The sequence below is a fragment of the Lagopus leucura genome, unplaced genomic scaffold, assembly GCF_019238085.1.
Source record: "Lagopus leucura isolate 7727_CA_CO unplaced genomic scaffold, USGS_WTPT01 Super-Scaffold_100002, whole genome shotgun sequence".
Classification (NCBI taxonomy): Eukaryota; Metazoa; Chordata; class Aves; order Galliformes; family Phasianidae; genus Lagopus; species Lagopus leucura.
The window spans coordinates 70,233,648-70,258,455 of NW_024962263.1; the positions used below are offsets into that span (position 1 = coordinate 70,233,648).

Consider the following 24,808-nt stretch of genomic DNA (forward strand, 5'->3'; position numbering starts at 1 on the left):
TGTGTTGTTTATTTAGTAAAGTGTATCTGTTTTTCAGTCTTGAGTGAAAGTTTCCAAGGCTTGCAAGTTCTTAATAGCATGAACTCCTTTATTATTGCTGTAGAGACAAGAATGATTTTACCATCTGCGTAATGCTGCCAAGTTTTGGCCGAATTAATCTTATTGAGTTTAAGCTGAGACTCCTCTAAGGAAGAGAGTACTGGAGTCATTTTTCTTCTGGTTTTGTAAATTTTAGTCAGATGAATGAACTCACTGAGCAGTAAGTGCTTTTGTCTGGTGATGCAATGTAAGAGCAAGCTGATGGGAAGGCAGTACCATACAGGCACAGGAATGTAACAGTTATATAGTAGTTTAATAGAAACTATGTCTTTTATCTACAGTGCTACTCAATGTTCCGGTCTTCCATTATGATACAGGCCTTAGATGCAGCTTTTAAGAAGACTTCTGACAAAATAATCTTTTGTCTTCCAAATTTTGAAAGCAGTTTGCCTTACACTTGCTGGGTACACTTATGAAAAAGATTACAGATGTGCTTTAAATCAGCTGATGTTGAAACTGGTATTGAAGAGTTAGTTTCTGATTTCCAAAAAGTATTTTAGGATTTTGAATGCTCTCTTCTTTCAGAGAATTTTAAATAACAGCAGAAGTCTGATAAATCATTTTGCAAGTCTATAGAGAATGAGTTATACTACCTTGTCATTTGTTCTGTATAACTAGAGCTCCGAGTAATAATTGCACTAAATGTAGATTTATTCACATTACCTTACTGGTATACTAGCACACGTTTATGTAGATATTACTGTATTATATTACCTGTCTGTGGATATCCAGTACTGCTTATAAAGTAATTTTTCATGTTTCATGAGTTGAAATGCATTAAGATAGTGATGATGTGCAGCTACTTTTCATTTCTGTTATTTTCATGTAAAAAAAAAAAAAACAAAAACAATAACAACTAAATTGTACCTGGAACTAAAAAATATATTTAATGTTAAAGAAAATTTCTGTATTTCTGTAATTGTTTCATAGAGCTCCTATGTTAATGAACAGTAGCTTTCTGATCAAATCTAAGTTTTTACATTATAACAAGAAAACACTCAAAACTATTTGGAAATATTGAATAATAACTAAAATATTGCTGAAAGAAGGGTAACATTTCACCTTAGTAACTGCAGTTTTCTCAGAGCTTTCTTTTAGAGTGGTTTACTTAATGACATGTTTTGAACTGGAATATGCTGACAAACTGTTTTTTCACATTTCACTTGGAATGAATCCTTCTCCCACTCCCCAGTCATTACCTGTCCACTCAAAATAGTGTTGACAGTAGGAAAAGGATCGAAGTGAAAGAAATTGAATGCAAAGACCAGTATATCTAGATTTTCTTTAGAATGCAGAGATTTTTATGAAATCTTCGTAGAGGTATTTAATCAAAACTACTTACGTGGTTTGGAAATGTCTTTAGCAATAGTTGTAGAAACAAACATAAGACCCCCAAACCCAACCAAACAAAAAATCCCCAACAAGCAAAAGAAAAACTCCAAACTAAAACAAAAAAAAACCCAACCAAGCATAGTAGTTTGCATTTGACTTTTAACATAAAATTTATTGTGTAGCAATCCAAAGAGCTTTCTGACAGTCATCGTTTGCAGCCCTTTGCCTTGTGTTGTTACAGGTTTTATTATCAGAAATTAGAGTGCACTTTGAATATTAGTATGAACCATACAGTTTAAAAAGACTTCAATGAGGACAGTACTTTGATTTTGATTTCTTTTGTTTTCTTTGATGTAGATTCATACGTTTGTTGAAAGTTTGAAACTTTCAATTTCCGATCAGCAGCTTCCTATGTTTATACGCATAATGCAACTTGGGATTGCTCTTTATTATGGGGAAATAGGGAACATCAAAGATGGAGAAAGCGAAGATTTGATTTGCCACACAAAGGATATGTTGGGGAACGTCACAGGTAAATGCAATTTTTGTGTTGAAGCACTAATTTATTTGCTTTTTACAAATATAAGTGACCAAGGCTAGCCACAGCAAAGAGCTTTGGCAGTCTGTAATTTGATACAGCCAGTTCATTGTGCTATAGGTGTGTGTAATGCATCAATATCTTTTTCATGTTATGTTCTGAAAAGTGTTCTGGTGATCCTTGCGAAACTGAGGTTAAGCTTATATAAAGACACTTAAGGAGCTGTGACACAGTGAAGTAATTTGATTTATCAGTATTTATGCAGTGAGATACCTATTTTTAGGCAACTTATATTTTGTTTGTTTGTTGCTTGATCTGTTATTTAGTTTAGGTGGGGCTGCAGCCAGTTTCAAAGTGCTGTTTTTCATGTTTCTGTGAAACTTGTTACTGAGAACAGATATGTTAACTTTGTCTAAACAGCGAGGTATTACTTTGCAATATGTTTTCACTAGTTTAAGAATTCTTCTATGTTGTCTAGTCTCTTTTTATTTTCATTTAAAATTTATTTCCTCTTCATGGTATTTCATGGTCCCTTAATGAGATTAATCTTCTAAAAGTTATAACACTGAAAGGTGAATTTTCTTCGCCTTTCTCTTTAGTGTCTTGAGGCAATTAGCATAACAATCCAAGGTTGAATTTGTCTGGGGAAGTAAAATGCAAGAGTACTACATGATTACGTTTAGAAAATTTTTGAAGTTGTATGTGAAAGTAATGCAGCAATATTAAGCTATGCTCGTTTTTATAGTGTTACAGCAGTTCAAGACTGTCGGTATAAAATATTGATTTTATTTGTTCTTTTTAAGAAATATGTAATTTCAATTTACTTAAGCTTATGTGTGTTTTTTTTTTTTTTTAAATCCTGTATTACTGCCTCTGTATTACTGCCTTCTCTGGCTTCAGAAAAATAATACGTTATTGGAAAGACTACAGCAGTGGATTTTTTTTTTTTCCTGAAAAGTAGCCTTTAATGTTGGTTGGCACGGATAACCATGTTGCTCTCATGCCAGATGTATAGTTCTCTCTTGGGCTGCTGCTGTGTGGAACTGAGCAAATAAATAGGATGTCTGTAAATAGTTCTCCTGTACTTTCTTTAAAGATCAAATAGTTTTCTGTACTATGAACTATTTGCCATACAAGAAATATGGAGTTTGTTACACCATATGATTAGAAGTGCTTAATTATTAATATTTTGAAAATACTAACTTAATTTTCTCCTGGAACTTTAAACAGCATGTAGTTTTTAAAAGAATCTCGAACTGTAAGAACTCCTTATATAGAACCAATGTTTTAATTGTATGTTGGCAGGAGAAGGGCTAAAGTTCTGCAACTTTAGGGTTGCATTGCTCTTGCTTTCCAACAGAGTTTTTTCTTTGTACTTCGGATATTTTTTTCCTTCATTCCTATTGAAGTTCAAGAAAATCTGGCCTTTCATGCCATAGCTATTTAAAATGTTTAGAGTTGCTACAACTTTGTATCTGGATTTCTGGAGCTACGAATGTGAGTAGGACCATTTGAGTATAGGGAAGAGAATACAGAGAACTGAATACAACCTCCTGAAGGGAGGTTGTGGTGCAAAAGGGTCTGGCCTCTTCTCCCAGGCAAATAGTAGGACCCGAGGAAATGGCAAGAAGTTATACCAGAGGAGGTTTAGGTTGGATATTAGGAGAAACTTTTTCTCTCAAAGGGTGGTCAGGCACTGGAATGGCTGCCCAGGGAGGTGGTGGAGTCACCGTCCCTGGCAGTGTTCAAGAGGCGCCTGGATGAGGAGCTACGAGAGATGGTTTAGTAGCTTGTGGCACTGATAGGAATGGGAGGGTGGTTGGATTGGATGATCTTGCAGGTCGTTTCCAACCTTGTGATTCTGTGAGAAGTCCTGTGAATCAGTATGAGGACAGCAGGGACTGGTAGGCAGCAGGTTTCAGATGAAAAGATCCAGTTACTGGAGACAGAGGATAGCTTAGTAACGAGAAGACTAAAATGAACAGGTATGTATGGAAGAGAACGCTTGTGAATAGGAGGGAGATGGAGAGCTGTCCTTATTTCTTTTTCTGTTTAGGGTATGAGGGGGATGGTGAAACAAATATAGCTTAGGGGAGGATTAAGATGGATTCAAAAGGCATCTGCCTGAAAACATAATCTCTTCTGCATCTGGGATGGGAACTTGACATTCTTAGGTACAAATATGAGTAAGCTCTTTGTCAAAATGTCTCTTGTCATCTTTTCTATTGAATGTCCTCAGGAAGGTTACCTTGCAATTGCTGTCTGTAGGTCTTTGGCTTTATTTTTTGAACAACTGTGAATGTGTTTACTTGTGTTTAGTTTTTCATGGAATAGTCATAATATGCTGTTTCGCACTGATGTTCACAGTTGCAGTCAGAATGGTAAGAAATTGTAATAAGTTTGCAATGGCAGAAAATACCAAGGAGCAAACCTGCAATTTCTTATGCAGTGTTTGTTCAAATGTGCCATGCTGAAACACTGTCACTGCGTTTAATTGTGATAATGTATTTTTGATGTGGTTATCTACTTCAGAACACAAAAAGATGGTGATTGTTGTAAGTAGCCAGGCCAGAACTGAAGAAACTATTTTAAAAATCCCATTCTGTCTTCACTGCAAACTGTTTTGCTGCCTATACCCTGAAGCTACTACCAACTGTCTTCCTGTATGCCATTTATGCTTATTTGCTGTATATGTTCAGTATACCTACATAGGCATACATGCACAAACATGTACATGTTAGTGTGTGTACACATACAAGCAAAATTTTTAGATATCTAATGACTTTTTTCCCCTCTCATTTAGTGCAGGTGAGCAAGAGTGCCAAATAGATAATACCAGGTTATTCATACCATCTGTTTGTGAGGTACCTTTTTTTTTTCCCTGACTTTGTGTTCTATCTCTGATTGGGAAGGAAATACTTTCTTAGAATTTTCATTTCTTGTCCAAATTTCCAAACACAGATTTGAACTTTTCTGAGGAAACTTTGAATACGTTACTATTTTCAGGAGAAAAAAATATGTAATCAAGACAATAAATGACATGTATTATCTTCTGAGCTGTATTAACCACATTTTTTTCCAAGAGCACTGCTCAATGAAATTCAAGACTAATTCCACAGGAATTATGCCTAAATTCTTTACAGTTTAATAATGTCCAGACCTAACCTATAAGCTATATTTCTGTAAGTTTTTGAAAGGCTTTTGAAGATTCATTAAGTAGCTTAACCCAGTATTGATCAGGAAATAATTCTGTTTCAATTTACAGAATTTATCTGGCCCACTTGTCACTGAAACTTAGTCTTTTGAATAGAACTTCTGATGCTGCCATCAACTGAATTGATCAATGATGCGTTTTTAAGAGTGTTCCAGCAGCAATTCGTTTGAAGTGTTCTTGTATACTCAAACATTAGAATAGGACTTTGAAATTTGCCAGCAGGGGTAGCCTATGTTATGGATGTGTGTTTTGCTGTTTCTAAGAAAAATCTGCTCAAATTCTGTTGTGCTGAAAACATTTGAAACGCATTGACAATAATAAGTCAGAAATGCATGTGGAAACTTGCTTTAATACTGTAGATAAATTCAGTTAATGCTGCATGCATATTGAACCATGTTCCAACTCAGGACATTTTCTTCTGACTATTTGAGGATTGTCTGCCTTGTGGTCTTGAATGTTGTTGTACTGGTAGTGAAAGGAGGAAACTGATGTATTTTGCTGCAGATCCATTCAAAAGAAGGATCTGAATGTGACATATATCAGTGATAGTTATGAGGGACTGGGGCTTGAAAATAGGCTTTTGGTTTGTAAGGGAAAGAGAAGGGTTAGTGTAAATAAAAATGAAAACAATTATGGTATGAAAAAGAACAAGAAGGCTGGGTGCAGAGGAAAACTGAAATTTAGTTGTGTGGAGTTGCTGAGGTTGATGATCTAAAGCTGAAATACTGTAATATTTTAAATAAAATTTGAAGCTTAGAGGTTTGAAAAATAGAAAAAATTCAGGCAGAGAACTGTGGCTCTTGTTGGATGATAAAGTTGGAGAGTAGCTGTGGTTGACAAGGGCCTCTGGAGCCATCTGGTCCAACCACTACTCAAGCAGGAATACCTAGAACTGTGTGCCTGGGTTCACATCCAGGCACCTGAAAATCTCCAAGAAGATGCTTCTTAGCAACCCGTACCAGTGCTCTGGACCAACACAGCACAGAATTCAAGAGGGAGCCTCTTATGCTCCAGTTTGTGCTCATTGTCTCTTGTCCTGGCACCACTGAAAAGAGCCTGTCTCTGTCCTATGTATATCTTTCCTTTGAGTATTTATGGACATTGATTAGGTCTCTCTGAGCCTTCTTTTCTCCAATTTGAGCAGTTCCAGCTCTTCCAACTTCTCCTTAGAGAGGTGTTCCAGGCCCTTTATCATCTTGGTGGCCCTGTGTTGAACTCTCTCCTGTAAATCCAGATCTTTCTTGTACTGGAGGGCCCATAACAGGGTCCAGTAGCTCAGGTGCAGCTTCACCAGTGCTGAGTAGAACAGAAGGGTCACCTCCCCCTTCCTTCTGGTAATACTTCTCCTAATGCAACCCAGGGTACCATTGGCCTTCATGTCAAGGGCACGCTGCTGATGTTCAGCTTGATGTCCACTATGTCCTTTTCTGCACAGCTGGGTGCCCTTAGCATGTGCTGTTGCTTGGGTTTGTTCTTCCACAGCTGTAGGACTTCTCATCGCTGGAGTTTGTGAGGCTTCTGTCAGCCCATTTCTCCAGTGTTTGGAGGTCCCTCTGTGAGTGGATCTTGGGTGATTTAGCTTGTCTAGATGAGCATAATTTGCTGGAGAGGAAGCTGATCCTACAGTACTGTACTAGGATAAAAATGGGAGAACTGAACAATCATAGAATCACAGGATGGCCTGGGTTGAGAAGGACCACAATGATGATCTAATTTCAACCCCCCTGCAGTGGGCAAGGTCATCAGCCACTAGACCAGGCTGTCTAGAGCCAACACCTTGGATGTGTAGTACTGAAGTAGATGTACTTATCCATACTTAATTGAGAAGTTTGAGTATACTATAGTTATTACCAAATAGTAATAGGAGAAAATTGCCCCCAGTTGGAATAAAAGATTGTGTGTGCTTAGTCTTACCTGTTACTTTTGTTATAGACTTATCTGCTGTTTTTGTGATTCTTCTCTTGAGTATTAAAGAGATGAAAGTGCTCATTATCTTTGCAAGATGTGGGGATGCGCTGTGCTATTGCAGCTCTTCATCTTTTCATGCATATATGGAGTGAGCATTCTGTGCAGGGAACCCCACAGTCCTTTTGGTCCTTCAGCCTAGCCTAGTCCCATTATTGGGATGTCTTCCTTGCTGATATCCTTTTGTATTTTGTCAAGGAAACTAGATGTACTTGAAATTCATATTTCAACATGCAACATGAACACCTGTGCAATAGGGCTTGGGGGATCGTTTCATTGTGCAGCTGTTTTAACTGATAGTGTGATGATGAATAACTGCACTGTAGGCAATGATATATTGTAACTGGTTCCTGTGAAGCCATATGCCATATTCACAGGTGAGTATCAAGTTTGCTTTATAGAGATGGAGAGATTTTGTTAATTTGGAATATGTGTTTAGACACAGAATTTCTTGCAACACCAGTTGTGTGAGCAGAAGTTAAAATGAGCAGCAAAGAGAAGTGAAAATTAAATAATGTAAAATTATAATGTGTAAATAAGGAAGACCAACTTTGTTTACTTGAAATATTTTTTATTGTTTTAGTAATGGTAACCTTTTCCGTGGAGAACTAGTTTTCTGTGAATGCATTTTAAAAATCATTTATGTTGGCTTGTCCTTTTTGTCTTGAAAAACATTAATACTCCTTTTTGACTGCAGACCCACAAATCTAATTAAATTTCTGAGATGTATTGGCATGAGTCACACATTGACCTTTTGTTTTTGCTTTTTGCATAGTAGCTTAAATATCAAATGTCTTCTGCTGAATAAAATGAAAATGTTTCTTTCATAGTTTACTGTTGTCAGACAATGAGCATCTTCATCTTTCTGTGGATATCTTCACTTATGTAACACTTTGAGCTTAATTGTTCTGCAATTTGTACTTCAACCCAGAGGCTCTTGCCTTTTTCCTGTATTATTTCATCTGTGATGTTTCAAATTATTTGCTCTCCCTTGTCATTAAAATAGAGCTATCTCTTACCTCTTGCCCTGGTTCTGGTGTTTTAATATAACTACCGCCTGTTTGTAGCTCATCCTTAACTAACTCATGCACCTGCTTGTAATTTTATTGGAATAGAGATAGCATTTAAATGATTGGTATTTCTAAATAATTGATTAGTAACCCCAAATTGTCTTGTGCATTACCCTCAAGTAATCAGAGCACACTGGAATAATTAATTCTGTTAGTTCACAGAATTGCAGAACCGTAGAGGTTGGAAGGGACCTCTGGAGATGGAGTCAAACTATTCTTTCCCACTATTCTCTCCAGAGATCGAGTCTAATTATTCTTTATAATAGTTGTTTCAGCTCTTGAAAATTGTTGTAGCATCGTTCTTTAACTGAAATTTTCTTACATGTAGAAGCTGATTGTTTCTCTCCCTCCTGCCACATTCTCTTGCCCATTAGTTTTCCACTAGAATTGTTTCAATTTACTGTTAGACAAGACAGCTGGACAGAGAATAGAAGCTTGGGAAGTTTGTCTGGTAGATGGAGATGAATGCCTTGAACAAGTATGTTCTCTAAAGTTGAACTTGAAGCTTTCATATATTGCAGTAGCAGTTCGTGTCCAGTGAACCCAGCATCTCAGCAGTAAAAGGAAACTGGTGTTGTTGTTTTCCTTTTTCCCCCCTTGATTTATGGTAGTCTCTAAGCATATTCTGGCCTAGTAGAAGCCAGAGATTTGAATTTAGGAAAGATGTTGTTCTGGGTACAGGAATAAGAGACAACCTTTATTTTACTGTTCTGCCATTCTCACCCAGTACTTCTGGTTACTTGAAGCTCTGCAGACGGTTGTCTTGTGCAAAATAAGTGATATGTCTTTAAAGTATAAAAGTACTGTGCCTTGACTGAATGACTATTTTAGTACTATATCCATGGTATAGCTTTGGTATTAGATTTTCAAATAGAAGATGTTGGGATCAGGTACAGTTTACTTTTAAAAGGAGGTATGGGATAGCTTTCAGACTAGAATTTGGTGCATAGGATTTTAATTTCTGCAGATGTTAATACCTCTTCCAGTTACATGCAAGTTTTTGTTCATACTTCTTTGTTAGTGTAACATGTGTAGTAGATCATGAGACAGTTTTTTTTTTTTAATATGTACTGTCAAGTGTAACTATTTCAATGTCAACATTTTCAGCTATTAACATAGTAAGTGTTACAAATGGATTTTGTGGGAGTCATTTTACTGCCTTTCTATAGTACAATGCATATCTTCTTGTGAAAAAAGTTCAGCTTGACAGCACAACCACTGAATAGCTGTTGAACATGTTGGGGACCATATTAGTTGTTTCTATACCTATTTGTATAGCAACTTATACAAAGTAAAATTGCATGGAAAATGTTTGTTACTTGAAAGCATGTATGTTACTATATTTGACATTACTCGTGATGGCTCCTGATGGAAGGACAGCAGGATTGTTTTTTAAAGGTTGTTGCATTCTCTAAGTCAGCGCTGAAGCTGTTAACAGCAGGACAAAGGTAAATGGTTTTAAGTTGAGGGAGGGAAGATTTAGGTTGGATGTCAGGGGAAGCTCTTTACTATGAGAGTGGTGAGGTGCTGGAACAGGCTGCCCAGAGAGGTTGTGGATGCCCCATCCCTGGAGATGTTCAAGGCCAGATTGGATGGGGCCCTGGGCAGCCTGGTCTAGCATTAAATGGGGAGGTTGGTGGTCCTGCTTGTGGCAGGGGGTTGGAGATTCGTGATCCTTGAGGTCCCTTCCATCCCTGGCCATTCTGTGATTGTGTGATTCAGTTGTTATTAGCCAGATAACTCCATTTCCTGCAAGCTTCTTTTTTTCTTCTTACAGTATTAATTCCATAAGTGCTGCGTTCATAATTAATGATATTGTCATCATAGCTGTGAGTTTGGAGTGACTTCTTTAGCTTATAGCAGGTAGAATGTGGGTGAGGAAATGAATTTTAATATCTACAATATTTAATGATACAAGAAGGAACGTCTGCAGCTGTGTTCTTGAATTACTTAAGTTAATTTGTGCATTTTCATGGTTGATTCAACCAGATGAAAATTTATAGTATTGCCAGAAGGGATGGTGATGTACTCCTTCCCTCTCCTTTTAGTTCCACCACTTGTATTTATGTAGCCACAGACAGAGTGGAATCAGGGACCTTACCTGACTGAAAACTAATACAGAAAAAGAATAAGGCAGACAAAGAATATGAAGAGACTGACTTTCTACTCAGTTCCAGACTTAGTCAGAGATATCATAAGTATATTAACCCTTTAAAAGAAAGGATAGTGAATTTCTGAAGATTAAATTTGATTTGAACATGGAAACGGATGCAGTCATGCAGTACAGTCCATTTATATAAAACTGTGAAGCAGAATTGTTCAAATGTGATCTCACCTAACGGGTAGCTAGTAATGGTGAAGTAAGTGTTCCCCCATGACTCTGGCTCTGTTGTGGTGGGGGTGTCCCTGCAATTCTTCTCTTGATAATGGAATAATAGCAAGAGTATTGATTCTCTCGTTGTATACATTAAGACAAAGAAATTTCTTAATAGTGAGATAAATAGTTTATAGCTGTATTTCTTAATGTTTTTAACAAATGTTGGTTTTTTTTAATGCTTTTGTTAAAAACAACAAAACATTTTGGGTTGTTTGCAAGGCAAAGACAAATAATGTTGCTTCAGTGTTAGTGTGTGATGATTATTTAAAGAAGATGTAGCAGAATTTCAACAGTTTCCACAAAAGTTCTCTATCACAGCTGTCCTCAGGTTTGTATGAAACCTGTTGTGATGGTTTGTCTGAGTTAATCGGTAGTCTGTTTTCCTGCAACATCCTCACTAGCTTAACGTTACCTGATACTGTTGGCAAATAGGAAGGGGACAACTGATAATGCTCCTTAAGAATTCACATGCATTTTAGATGTTTAGAGAATCATTAAGAATGTAATATGAATTGCTTAGAGCACGTTAGAGTAAATTTCATGCTGCAGTAAAAAATAATTCTTTTGTACAAGCTTTTGTCATTTCTTGAATTTGAGGCTAGGTACAGTTTGAGAAAGTTTTCCTTTTTTAATTTGTCTTGCTTCAATATCAGAAGTTCTTCTACCTTGTTTTGCTTTAAGGAATGTATAAACTTGCTGGTTGTGATTATAATGTTTGCTGTCATTAGTTTGGTCGCGTGAAGAATGGGTAAAATACTGGAAAGAGGTTGAAAGACTACCATGCTGAAGTTTGACTTATGTAATGTAAGGGAGACTTTCTTAAAGAATAACCTTTAAGAAAATGGGGAGAGAAACGGGAAGGGTGAAAGTGTGAGAACTTGTGAGTTGAGATGAAGACAGCTCACTGGTGCAAGCAGAGCAGAACAAGGAATTCATTTGCAACTTGTCATTGGCAGGCAGATGTTCAAGGCACTTCTGGGTAAGCAGGACTCATCATGCATATAAGTACCTCTTGAGAAGAGAAAAGCCATCACTCTTACTGTCTCCCACTTCTTCCTCCTCCTTCAATGTAGATTTTACACAAAATCATTTGGCACAGGATATCCCTTTGGTCAATTTGGGTCAGCTGTTTGGCTGTGTAAGAGGAAGAGCAAGAGGAACTTTAAGTCATGGCTTAAGAGGACTGCATGGAGTTGATGTGGACTACATGGACCAACATAACCACATACTCAGCTTCCAGGCTTTTTCTCTTTTGGCACGCATTCCACCATTTGTTTTGTGCTTGCCAAACACAGTCTAGGCTAAACTACTTCAGCCATGCTTGATACTGGTTCCTTTTTTTTTTTTTTTTTTTTTGGAGAGTTGGAGGGAAGCTTGCTTTGCCCTTATGAGATGTATTCAAGCATTACAGAGGATTCTGATGCGTGTTTTTTTTCCTCCTGTACTGTCAGTGTCTATGTAATTTGGACACCTGTTCATTCTAGTGTGAAGACTAACAGTGCTGAAGCTATTATTCTTAGAATTAGCCATTAGAATGGGTCCTCTGAGTTTGAAAACAAGTAAATAGAAATTGAATATGCTTGTGTCTGTTTGATAGAGTGCTCAGTATCTTTTTCCCTCGGGGAACTACACTGCATCATGCGCAGTGTATGGAACTGTGAAAGAGTTAATACCATTCTAGAGTCTCATAAGAATGATGATGAAGCTAGCCAGGCTAAGTTAATTGTGCAGTGCACATTTGGATCAGGAATCTTTGGAAAAATACCTCTGTTCTGTATATTCTTTTCCACAGAAAATTGTGTTTGGCTTATTGGTTTACAGATGATGTGTGCTTTTTGCAAAATTTAGAAAAACCTGTATCTTACAATACTTGAAACAAAAGATGTTTTCAACTTTATTTTTGGTGCTGCGATGTGTCTACATCTTCCTTGCTATAGCTTTTGCAGATGAATTCATTTTTTAATTTTCATTTTTTAAATTGAAAGCTATAAGGTAATAATATGTCAGTATTTAGTAGGATTTAATTTGCAGCTTCAGAAGGTGCCTATTAAAAGAAGTCTTCAGTACCACATGCTTTCAAGACAATTTCTGGTGTAGTTGCAAATGTACCACAATAAAATTTTTGCAAAAACCCTTAATATTTTGAAGAGGAAAATCTTTCTGAAACAAACAAGTATTTGGAAGCTTAAGTAGACATTTTTAATTACTAAGCATATATTCTATGACTGTACACAAAATATTTCTGAATAATATATGGAGTCTTATACTAGACAATTTGCATGCTCTAGTTTTGAGTATAATAAATGAACAACTAAGCATGGGTGATTTGAAATTTGACTTAGTTCTTGTATTAAAAGGTGCAGAAGATGAAGCAGGCTCAGTAATGCAATATCCCGCACAATATGTTACTCAAGATCCTTATCTGCATCAAGATGATGATCAGCAACAAGGATGGGTTTCTTGGGCCTGGTCATTTGTTCCTGCCATTGTGAGCTATGATGATGAGGAGAATGAATCTAGTGGAATCGATGATGGAACAACACTGCATCAGCAGAAATCTCAGTCTCTCAAGGATCCTATTATTTCGATTGGATTTTACTGTTCAAAGGCAACGGTGACTTTTAAGGTGAGGATTTTAAGAGTTTGTTGAGGGTGCGTAAAGCTTTTGTGACTGTTTATCTACTGTTTGATTTGAGACTGGGGATATTACATTGATGAATAACAACAGGCGAAAAGGGAGTGTTGTAAGTTAATTTCACATAATACTTCGTTAACTTCAGTGAAAGGTGGTTTTGCTATTTGAAGTAGAATTCAGGTGCAAACACTAAAAGAAAAGGAAGCCTGTTGATACACTTGGATGAATGCTTTGTGGGGAAAATCTTAAAAGGCTTTCTGTGAAAGTTTATTGTGGTATTCTACCTGTCTAATGCTTGTATTATTATGGAAGGGCTCTATCTTGATAGAGCATGAGAATGAGCGTTAGGGGAGTTTGTGTGCAAATACAAATTTAAATTGATAATGTTGTTTTTTCCCCTTGAATAAAAAAAAATAATCTAAATAGTTTTTGGGCTTCTCTATAGATCTTTCATGAATTTGCAGAAAGGAGTAGAGTTGGAACAAGGTGCTGAAATGTACTGATAGAAATAAAAAAAAATTAAGGTTCTGATTTGGCAAAATCAGCATGCTGAAGTATATGCAAGCTATTCTAGATGTACAAGTGTAGTAGCAAGTGGCTCTTGGTTTAACAGTTAATTGTGTTAAGTGAAGACCAGAACTCTTCTGAAGGGGAAATAATACTGCTTCCACCAGCAGAGGAATTTAAGGTTCATTACTATGACTTTTGAGATGTTTGGATGAAGTGCAGTACTTCAGTAACACTTGTTTAATGTTAATGCCCTTAGTATCAATGGCACCTTCCCTCCCCTTTGCCTGTTTGGCTTGCCATTTGTGTCAGAGACAGTGGTTTCAGTGGTTGCGTGGCTCCTTGTTTTTGTTTGGTGCTGTAGCAGAGCATTTAGCATCTCGGTAGTGGGCAGAGAGAATGAGACAAATGATTTTGAGAGCTGTGGGTATTTTGTAGGGGATGTTTGTATCTTTGGTCTCCTGTCAAATTTGATTGCAAAATTTAAGGGCATGAAGCATGAACAAACATGTTCTTTTGTGAATCTGTTTCAGCCATCGTTTAAAAAAAAAAAAAAAAGGCTAAATTATGGAGACTTTCCTTCTGCCTTTAATTAAATCCCTGGGACACCACTAAAAAAAACTTTGAGTTCTCATTATTGTGGTTCAGCATGTTCTTTCTTTTGTGCTTTGTCATACACTATTAATTTGGTGCACCCTTTCCTCATGTGAGAAAGCTTGTTAAAATAGTAATAACTTTTCTTGAACAGAATTCACTGGATAAGGCCTTCATAGAACCAGAATGGCCTGGGTTGAAAAGGACCGTAATGATCATCTAGTTTCCATCCCCTGCTATGTGCAGGGTTGCCAACCATTAGCTTTCCCAGTGTTTCTTTGGCAAGCTTGTGCGTTTTGCAGTAAGAAGTGATAAAAACTACTTAGAATATAACATCTTAAACTATAAATTTTAAATGTGAAGTCTAAGACTAATATGGTGACATTTAGGAGGAAAACAGAATTCATTGTTCTGCTTACATCCAAAGAATGTATGGAATTAATTTGTGGTTCATATTTTGGTTAAAAAATAAGGTCAGGTTTCTGCATTAGCATTCTGAGCAGTTGATATCATTTCAGCTAAAAATCATGCCAAATTAAATGTTGCGTTTTCTAATAACAGTGAAAATGATTCTTGTAATGTCTGAATTCTTGTAATCAATTAATTGCTTTTCCTCTACAGTAATTGCACACAGCTGAAGGGTGATTAGTGACTTTAAAAATCCAATTTTCTCGAACATTTGGATTACAAGATTTTACTTTGAAACAGCAACCGTGTATGCAGTCCTGATGATTATAGGGAGAGCTTGTGGATTTCTAATATAAAAAAATAGAATTACAACTATTTAAGCTGCTCAACATAAACAGTTTATTTTCTTTAAGTGCAAAAATACTCTGGAATGTTTTGTATCTCTTCTTCTTTTGTCTTAGCTCCAGATTATGTGCTTTTTAAACAGAGTGTATATGAACTAGCTTTTTTAATGTTTATATCAAATATGCAAGAAATATGAACGTGTATTTTTTCTGAATTGCCATTAAAAAAAAAAAACAAACAGCAAAATAAATGATTGCAGTTCAAAGTGTTTCCTTAATATCAGTCTGTTTAATTTTTTTTTTGTGGGAAGAATAAATAATTCATACTTATGGATTTTTACAGCAATTTACAAACTAATTTGAAACCACAGTGATCTAGCAGTGTATCTGTTTCATCTTTCACATAGTTTCTCTTTACAGAAGTTGTAATTTGCTTATCTAGTGGATGTAAAACTTCTTGTTATGGCATACTTCAACCAGAAGTTGAATATGAGAAGTTCTGATATGGATAATGTGGCACAGCTGTTGAACTGCACCTGTTTCCTGCTTGTTAATAATTTGTCTATAGTTGAATTCATCTTCATCAGTTCTGTGTATTAATGACATTGTCTGTTTAATGCTAATATTGAATATATATGGTGTTTATCCTATTGTTTCATAGCTCACTGAAATGCAAGCTGAAAGTAGTTATTATAGCCCTCAGAAAGTAAAATCCAAGGAAGTTTTGTGCTGGGAACAAGAAGGAACCACAATTGAGGTAATATTCCAATAATTTTTTTATTCATTACTGTACTGTACTATTTACTGTAGTCCATAGTTTGAGACATAACATTTTTTGAAATTACTTGACTCATTTTCATATTCTGCTGCTGTTTGTGTAATAATTACATATAAAAGAGTAAGGGATTAACCTGGCATCCGATTACCGTAACACTAGAATTTTAGAGAAATTATAAATATCATATTTGTTTAACTCAACTATTCATTAGAGCACTAAAGATATGGAAGTCAAACATTTCCATTTATGTTTTTTTCTATTTGTTATGGACGGCAATTCTTCAAAATATCACACTTTTTCCCTCACTAGGTCCTTATGAAAGGTGAACTTTTCTTTGATTGCCAAATAGGTTTTGTTGGCTGCCAAGCTATGTGCCTTAAAGGAATTATGGGGATTAAAGACTTCGAAGAGAACATGAATAGGAATGATGAAGTGAGTATACTGAAGTATTAGTTGGCTTACTGAGCAAAGCAGTGCTGGTATTCTTTATTAAAATATTTGATTGCAAGAATTGGAAAAGCCGGTGTTATCAATTGTCATTTAAGTTTTTTGGATGTGTCCATAACAGAACAGAGCTCAATGTGTTTTCCTTTCAGTTGAAAAGACTAGAATCTAGGAGTGAAAAGTTGCAGAATGTAACATTTTTTTTTTTTTTTTTTTTTTGAGAATCCCACTTCCCCCTTTTGTTTCCCCCCCACTCATGATGTATTTTTGCTTAGTTAGATCTTGTATAGCAAATTGTAACACAGTTAAATTTTTTTTTGAAAGTACAGAATTCAATAGAAGTTCAGTGTAATTATGTGTACTAAGTAATAGAGATAATAACAAAAATAGTGAAGAAGTATATTGCCTCATTTTTCAGTTGTCAAGTGAAATGGAGTAAGATGCTCTGCTGGCCTTGTTACAGGCGAGGAAGAACTGGTTGGGGATTTGAGAGTGGATGGCAGATTTGCCTTCAGGAAATAAGAGACTGATGTTTAAAACTGTGAGAAGAGTGAGCAAATTAAATAGTAGGATGGTATCACTTGGCTTCAGAAGAGCATATTTGGGCAGGATTCTGTGGAATGCTGTTTTAACAGGATAAGAGCCTTAAACCTGGTTGAGCTTCAAAAACAGCTTTCTGGTCAAGAGACTTGTTCTGATGTGCAAAAAACATAATTATGGCTGAAGTGCAATATAGATGAACAAAAGTTCCTGACTGCACTGAAATATGAAGTGAAACATATTTTTGCATAATAGAAAAAATTGCTGGAGATCAACTCCATTTTCTGCTAGTGGACTGTGCTACTATGGAAAAACTGAGTGATATGCAGAATACATTGACTTTATCAAAGCCTTTTAATACAGCTTGTCCCACAGTGTTTGGGTCACCGTGCTCAAAAAGATGCATTCAGAGGTACCAAGTCCAACTGGTAGCTCTTTGCTTGTATTCTTCAGGAGTCACTCTCACACTGTGCATGCCCTCCCCTTGTTGTCAGCGCCAGGGATCCTTTCTCTCGCCATTCTTTCATTCAATCTGATGGCTCCTTGAGCTGACTCCCTTATCTGCTTTTCCTGTTATCCTCTCATATTGGTTAAACAGGGGGAGTGTGAGCTAGTACTGCCAGATAGCTGAACCACCGAGTCACTAGCTGAAGTATCTGGCTTAAGGTTAATTACTTTAATTTTGGATTGCATGGAGTGAGTGAATGACTGTCCTGAAGATTAGTTGATAAAGGACTTTTGGCCATTGCTCCTTTTCCGTTTTCTGCTACACTCTAGGTTTAAATTAAGAAAAACTCTATGGGAGCAGTGTTGTTGACACAGCTTTGCTTGTTCTCTTTATGTGCTGCTACACTTGGGACTTCTTGCTTTTCATACAGGTTCTATCTTTGATGCGTGTAGTTAAGAATGGAAAGCTGACAAAAGTCAGTCTCACATAGGTTGCCTTTTTGAAGGAATGACTCTTGGTAGTAAAGTTTAAGTTTAGGAAAGAGGATTTGAGATATGGAGAAAGAATGTATAACACCATGAAGTAAGAAGAATGTTAAAGCAGGTTATACACTGAGATAACTAATGGTTTTGGATAGGTTAAATGAAGCATCTGAAAGATACTGGTCAGTCAGAAGTGGAGTAGGTAGTGACAAGATAGTGTATTGGTAAGACAATGGAACAGATTTCAGAATAACTTCTGACAATTGTTATTCTCTCTTAAAACTAGTATGTGTTCTGCTTTATTATTTGTACTTTATTACCTCAGGCTGTTTTTATTAACTTGAAAATAGGGTGAGGGAGTGGACAGGAACTTCAAAAAAAAAAAAAAAGCTTAAAATGATGTCTTGTTTTCATTCATGATGAAGTATGTGACTGAAGTTCATGTATTAGTGTGTTAATCATAATTGCTATTAACTCCATTTTTCTTTTTTTCCCCTTGTTCTGTTATGCTTGACTGCTTTACCAAGGAGGCCTACTTCTTTAGCTGTGGAGAAAATACAAGTGCAAAAGGGAAGACATATCTGACTAATTCACTGTTTGATTACAGAAGTCCAGAAAATAATAGTATTCGTGCAGAATTTATATTGGATGCAGCTCATCATAAGGTCAGAATAAACTTTCGTCTTATAAAAAAACATTTTCTAATGGTTTCCAATGAATGGTTGTTTTTAGATCTGTGTACTGTTAGAGATTTTGAACAGTGCTAGTTACAGAGCAACTGCAGGGAAAATTAGACATGTGAAAGAAGGAAAGTCCGGTTTATACTTTTTTACACTGAAGCAGTAGCTTGTTCACAGTCTTCAAACAGACTCTCTTGGCAATCTGATCTGGGGACATATTAATTCTTTTGTCTGTGTGCTCTATTCCTCTACTTAGAGGAAGTTTTGCTAATTCTACCTTAGCAGAGACAGATTTTCAGTTACTATTTGTCTGTTGTACATTAAAACTAAATTATCTGACTGTCCCAACCTACTAAAGGCTGGATGCAGTGACCAAGATGGTCACTTCCAGGTGTGATGCCCTGTGTTGTTAATGTACTGGTAAGCCACTTACAATTTTGAATATATTAATTTTTATTTTATTGTTATTATATTCTCCAGTACTTATTAAGTTTAACACGAAGACTTGCATTAAAAATAAGTGAAATTAATTAGTGAAATCACATACATATTCAAACACTTCTCATAGTTTTAAGTTTTAGTCTTCCCTTGACCTGTTTGTTTTTATATATATGTATATATATGTGTATGTATGTGTGTGTGTGTGTGTGTATATATATTAAAAATACTCGGTGGCATAAAGTCTTGCTAAGCTATTACTGTTTAAAGATAATATAAATTAGCTTTAGTTTTGAATGTTTTAATTAGGCAGATCTGTTGGATGCAAGGGGTCAAGTGAAGAATATTTACTCCATTAAAGGTACTAATTAACTAGAAGCTATTGATGAATTGGTCAGTATGTCCACTGGAATTATGGATGTGCCTTTGTGTGGCCTCAAACAGAAGTTATATCACCTACCAGAAAGGTGAATTCTTTGGGATAACCTCTGTCCTTTGTTTTGATAAGCCTTTCAGTGTGTTGATGCTCAAATCCAAACACGAATATATCTCTCTCATACCGGCCTATCAGTTGGTAATCTCAAGATTATTTCCTTATACAACATTTTCTTTGTTTGCTTTGCTTTGTTGGTAGGAGACCTACACAGAGATAGCTGGAATGCAGAGGTTTGGGGCTTTTTACATGGATTACTTGTACACAATGGAAAGCACCAGTGGCAAAGGTACCTTTTTTCTTTGTTTACCATGTTAAATAATTGAAACAAAGACACTACAGACCAAACTGGTCCTTGACCAGTTGTCCTCTAACTTACCTTAGGTTTACCATCGTGCTCGTACTTAAAGGGGTTTCATCTGCACTGATGTGTTTGGCTGTTTGTTCTGTTGTTGATTGTTGGTTTTCTTTCTTATTTTTCTGCATAAGTTATTCAGATGATACCACTTCCAGTCAGTGGCTAGATTGAAAATAATTTTCTTATAGCAGCAGTAAGGTTCATTAAGTATGAAATCCTTTTTCAAAATTACTATTGTTATTGACTTTGGAAAGCAAATGTTTTGAGATATCCTGGAACTATGTTGACAATCTACTTGATGCAGAAGATAAGGACTCATTTTCTCCTTTGAAGAGAATACAAGGTTGAAAGAAGTGTACCTTCAGAATAATTCAACTGACAGTGTAAGCGAAGGTGACTTTCATGGTTGCAGAGAAGAGGGTGGGGAGAATTAATCTTTAAAAGTATACATCTCAATGATTTTGTAAGCAAATGCTGATCTAAAGCATGCACACTAAGGTATTTGCTAATTCTAAGTAGTTTTTCAGATTCCCATAAATTCTCTTCTAATTCTCAGACAGAATAGATTTGATCAAGTATGTCTACTTTGAATGTCAAAAAAAAAACCCCTATACAAGGTAGTTAGTGTATCAAAAATCATTCTAAATATTCTTATTATACATTGATTCTTATAATTAATTGCAGTGTGACTGTTGTCAACAATGTATCTATTGTTGACTAGCCCTTTTCAGAAATTGCTCCATTCAAAAATATTCTTTTATTTTTTTTTTAGCTCAAGGTCCTGCTATTTTCCCCTCTTCAGTTTCTCTTCTATTTTTTTTCAGTTTGCTTTATCAGGATCTTAACTTGTATTTTCTGTGTCATTCACAAGGAAGACACCTCATAAAATGTAACAACTTCCTATTGAGCCTTTCAGTGTGCTTTTGGTTCAGCATTACTCCTATAATTCAGCTACCTTAACACATAAGAGAATAGAGTAGTTAATTTCAAATGCATTATTGAAATTCTTGCTTCTAGAAAAACAAACTTTATATTTTTAAATACATTAATTTCTTTGAAAAGTAGATATGACACTTTGTGTTGTTTTCTAGGTAATTTTCTATGTTGAAAGACATGCATGTAGTTAATAGAACATGAACAAATAAGGGTGAAATATATTTAAAACAACGTATAAATATTTCAGTTTTGATTACTATTGAAATCTTGCTACATTTTTAATATGTGATATTTAATCTTTGTATATATTTTATGTCCTTGTTTTGACACTAACAATGTTTTAATTACAATCAGTGCACACCACCTTTCTCTTTAAAAAAAAAAAAAAGCTAGCAGAGTTTAAATTATAGGAGGTAGTTACTGTGATTGTAAGATTTTTATCTATTGAGGCAATTTTGGTTTGACACCTTCTTTGCCCCTTTAACCTTTTCTGAAGCATACGATTACTGATTAAACCACGAGTACCTCCTGGATAACATTAACCTCAGGAGTTTTGTCTGTCACTTGCAGAAATGCATTAATCACTTCCAGTATTTTGAATAAAAACAAGATAGTGAGTCATGCACAAAAGTGTTTTGAAGTTGTTCTTTATTTTTCTGTTTTGTTTTTTTTGCTTTTCGCTGTAATGCAACACAGTAAATTCCTTGAAACATTTTGAGGTATGTTGTATTGATCAATGATTGCATGACTAACAGATCTGATGGAGTGTAGTTTTTAAGTTGCTTTGTTTATAAAGTGTATCTATTTTGATGACACGTTTACTTTGCAGCACTCTGATGTGAAGCTTTTGTCAAGCAGAATTAGGCAGAGGTTTTGTGAAGGGCTGGATACTCAGTGATCAGTAACCTGGCTTCCCTTTATGCATCTGTACAGTTTAAAAAGTAACCTGTAAGCACTGAGTTCTATAGAAGTTAAATACATAATTACACTTAATTTTTTCACAAACTGGTTTGTATAAATATTGTTGCTTCAGCTATCTTTAAATCTGAAGTATGTTGAAGTGAGTTTGTTTTTCTTCATGTGAAAAAGCAGACCATTATTAGGCCATTATTAAGTCTTCTAGAGGCTTTTGGCCATGTTATTTTTTGTGAGATTAAGTTTTTTTGCACTTCCTTATAGTGTTTGTCAGAACTGAACACAGAAGTGCTGACAAAAATGTTAGTTGCTTGTTACATAAAGCATACCCTGACAGCAGACTGTATGTTGGCTTTTTGTTTTGTTTATTAAATAGGTTTTGCGTATTAGTTTCAAGGTTTGTTTTGTTTGCCATTTAGAATTTTGCATTCTGTAGTATTTCCATCTTGAATAGCCTTTGTATGGTAGGAACATTTTGTTCACATTCTCCATCAGAAATACAGAGGCAAAGTCATGCAAACTCCAGCCTTGGGGCTTGCCTGGGCTGCACTGAGTGGAAAGGAGTTTTCTTGGGCCACATGTATGTATGTTGCACCAAAAATGATGCCTTCTATTTATTCCAGTGGAAACAATAAGCAGTAACACTGCTGTTTTTCGCTGTAGTCACCACCATTAGCTTTTCACCAGCAGTGAGTGAGAACCTTTATGTTGCACTTTTTAAAAAGCAAACAAACAAACCAAAAACAAATCTACACCAGCAGAGATGACTGCTGTCACCACTGCTGAAACATGAAACACCACCCAATGCCCCACTGCGCTCACGTCCACTGTTTGGCCTCAATCAATATTCAGAGAGCAAGTAACAGAAGTTATTTTGCTATATGAAGACAGGAATAAGTTGTGATTGTGAAGCAAGGGATATTTTTCTCTGCTAAGGTAAGTCCTACGTCTGGCAAAAATACACAATCAGATTGCTATTTGAGTTGAATATTTGATTGCAACTCTGTACATTCAATTTGAAAATTTGAAAGTTATTTATTAATGTCTACTGAAAGTAGAATTGCAAGTAAATAAAAAAGGATAATGTTTTGGTGATCTTGAAACCTGTCCTCAAATTCCTTAATCAGGATGGAAAGCAGGTCTGCATGTATTTCGCTGTTCACATTACTGTATTTAACCATTGCATTAAAATACATAAAATGTTTGGTTGTTGCTGAGTGGTGGGTGCATGTCTCAGGCTGGGCTGCTCAGTGGGACAGAGCTGCCACCATGATGGCACAGGGCAGGAGGTGGCTGCAGGCTGGGCTGGGCAGCATGCAGCCTGCAGACCAGGGGCTGGACATTCCTGGACTAGGTGCTTTCACTATCCACTTCTATTAGGCTGTTAGGACAAAGCTAGTATTCCTGCAGTTGTCAGGCCTGGGGATGTGTGCGGATTGTTAGGCCAGCTCTGAGGCATATTAGACATAGTCTCAGTTTACTAGGCAACCTTTCTTGCCTGTGCACTTTTGGTAGAGAATGATTTAAGCACAAGGGGAAAAAAAAGCATTCAAAGCAACCTCCCTTCCTCTTCTGCTGAGTACACTTCACCTAGAGTTGAGACTGGTCTCCTACAGCTAACAGAAGACTAAGTTTCTCTCGGATAACCTTTGTTTAAAAAAAATGAGATTTCCCTTAAAGTTGTAATGTGCACTGTGCCCTGCTGTTCTACTGTGAATCCTTGGCTGCGTGGAAGTGCACAGGTCCTGTGCATTCTTGACAAAATGGTAGGCTGGTTGTCCTCAGCAGCTGCGGTTCCTGCTGTCCAGTCTGACCAGCTGTTCTTCTCTTGCCCCTTATGTTAGTACAGGCAGGTTATCTTGTTGAGGAAGTTTACATAACTAGAATTTGGAGACACAATGATTTTCCAGGTTTTGTGTCATAGTTCTCTACAAGCGTGAGAAATTTTATTTGCATCCAGGTGGACAGGTGAAAAGCAGTAGGGATGGGATCTGCCTTGCATAGTAAGTTGGTGTACAAGATCTGGATTGGAGAAGAAAGAGTTAAGAGTTTGGAAATGATTTGAAAAGTATTAATGATGAAAGGCATAATGGGAAAAGTAGTTGCACTATGTACATAGCCTTTGGTTTCTTTGGCTTGACCTCATTGAAAGGCTACAAGGAAAGTATGTCAAATGGACAGCTTTCAAATGGTGTGTGTGCATGAAACTGTGAACACCAAGGTGAAGCGAACTGCAATGACTTCCTTGCCTGTTTATTTCCTATTTGTCACAGTTCTGACCATAAAGTTATGAAGTATTGTGCTGTCTCGAAAGTAGCACTATCCAGATTCAGTGAATGAATTAAACTATCATCTTCAATTTTATCACATTTTTTCTGTTTTTGTAGGTTAAATACTCTGAGAATCCATTTGATATGATTGTTATTTTGTCAGGCTGTTGATTTGCACAATGGTTTGTGAGGTATACGATGTTTTGTGCTTGCACCAAAATAATGAAGACATTGTCAAAATAGGAAGTTACCGAGGGGGAAAAGTGGAATTTTCTGAACTAAGTGTTAGTGATGTGAAGTTTTTTTTTTTTTTTTTTATAAGCCATATGTAAGAGGAATATTTAACTGTCTGAAATTTGTTTAACAGAAGAGTTTTCTGTAAGTATATCTAGAGAAGTGTAGGCATATTGTTTTATAGCTTGTAGGTGACTGGTATACACTGAATGCCTGTACCTCATTGTGACAAAATGATAGTTATACTTCAACTAATACAATACATTCTGAACACAAGTGTGTTGATCTTTTAGATACAGAGACTCAACAACCCTTTTATTCCTGTGCTTGTCCTGAAAAGTTGTTTGAAACACAATGATTAAAGAAGTTTTCTTGCTGCCCCTGCTTTACCTCATCACTGATTGGAAATGAGGGCTTATCTTCAGTTGTCAATCTGATTTAGAAGGTGCTGAAAAGCAAAGCTGTCTTTGGCATCCTGGTTTAAGGTTCTGCAGAAGTTTGGCTGTTATTAAAGAATCAAAAACTTGAGAGTTACAAAGATAATTAGAAAATCCCTCACTGAATGGGTTAGGCTGACCATGGTGGTGAGGCAGAATCTTGCCCTGTTTACGAAACATTAAACAAGAGCTATTTCTGTTTAAATACATTAAAACTCTTGTAGTATATTGAATTGTACAACTTGCACTGTATTCCTTGTGTAAATCTTTGATCGCTGGATTTGAAACAAAAGTAACTGACAACATTAACATTTTATGTCCATTTGTTTGGT

The 24,808-nt window shown here is 36.1% G+C and overlaps 1 protein-coding gene across 3 annotated transcripts in view; it reads left to right on the plus strand.

Moving 5' to 3' along the window:
* Positions 1–24,808, plus strand: part of VPS13B (vacuolar protein sorting 13 homolog B) — a 415,483-nt gene that overhangs the window by 39,048 nt on the left and 351,627 nt on the right. For all 3 annotated transcript variants that reach the window (XM_042868778.1, XM_042868780.1, XM_042868779.1), the window contains exons 7-12: positions 1,789–1,963; positions 12,953–13,221; positions 15,745–15,840; positions 16,171–16,293; positions 18,303–18,440; positions 19,528–19,615. In XM_042868778.1, the coding sequence (XP_042724712.1) occupies positions 1,789–1,963; positions 12,953–13,221; positions 15,745–15,840; positions 16,171–16,293; positions 18,303–18,440; positions 19,528–19,615 (889 nt within the window). The remainder of the gene's footprint in view (positions 1–1,788; positions 1,964–12,952; positions 13,222–15,744; positions 15,841–16,170; positions 16,294–18,302; positions 18,441–19,527; positions 19,616–24,808) is intronic.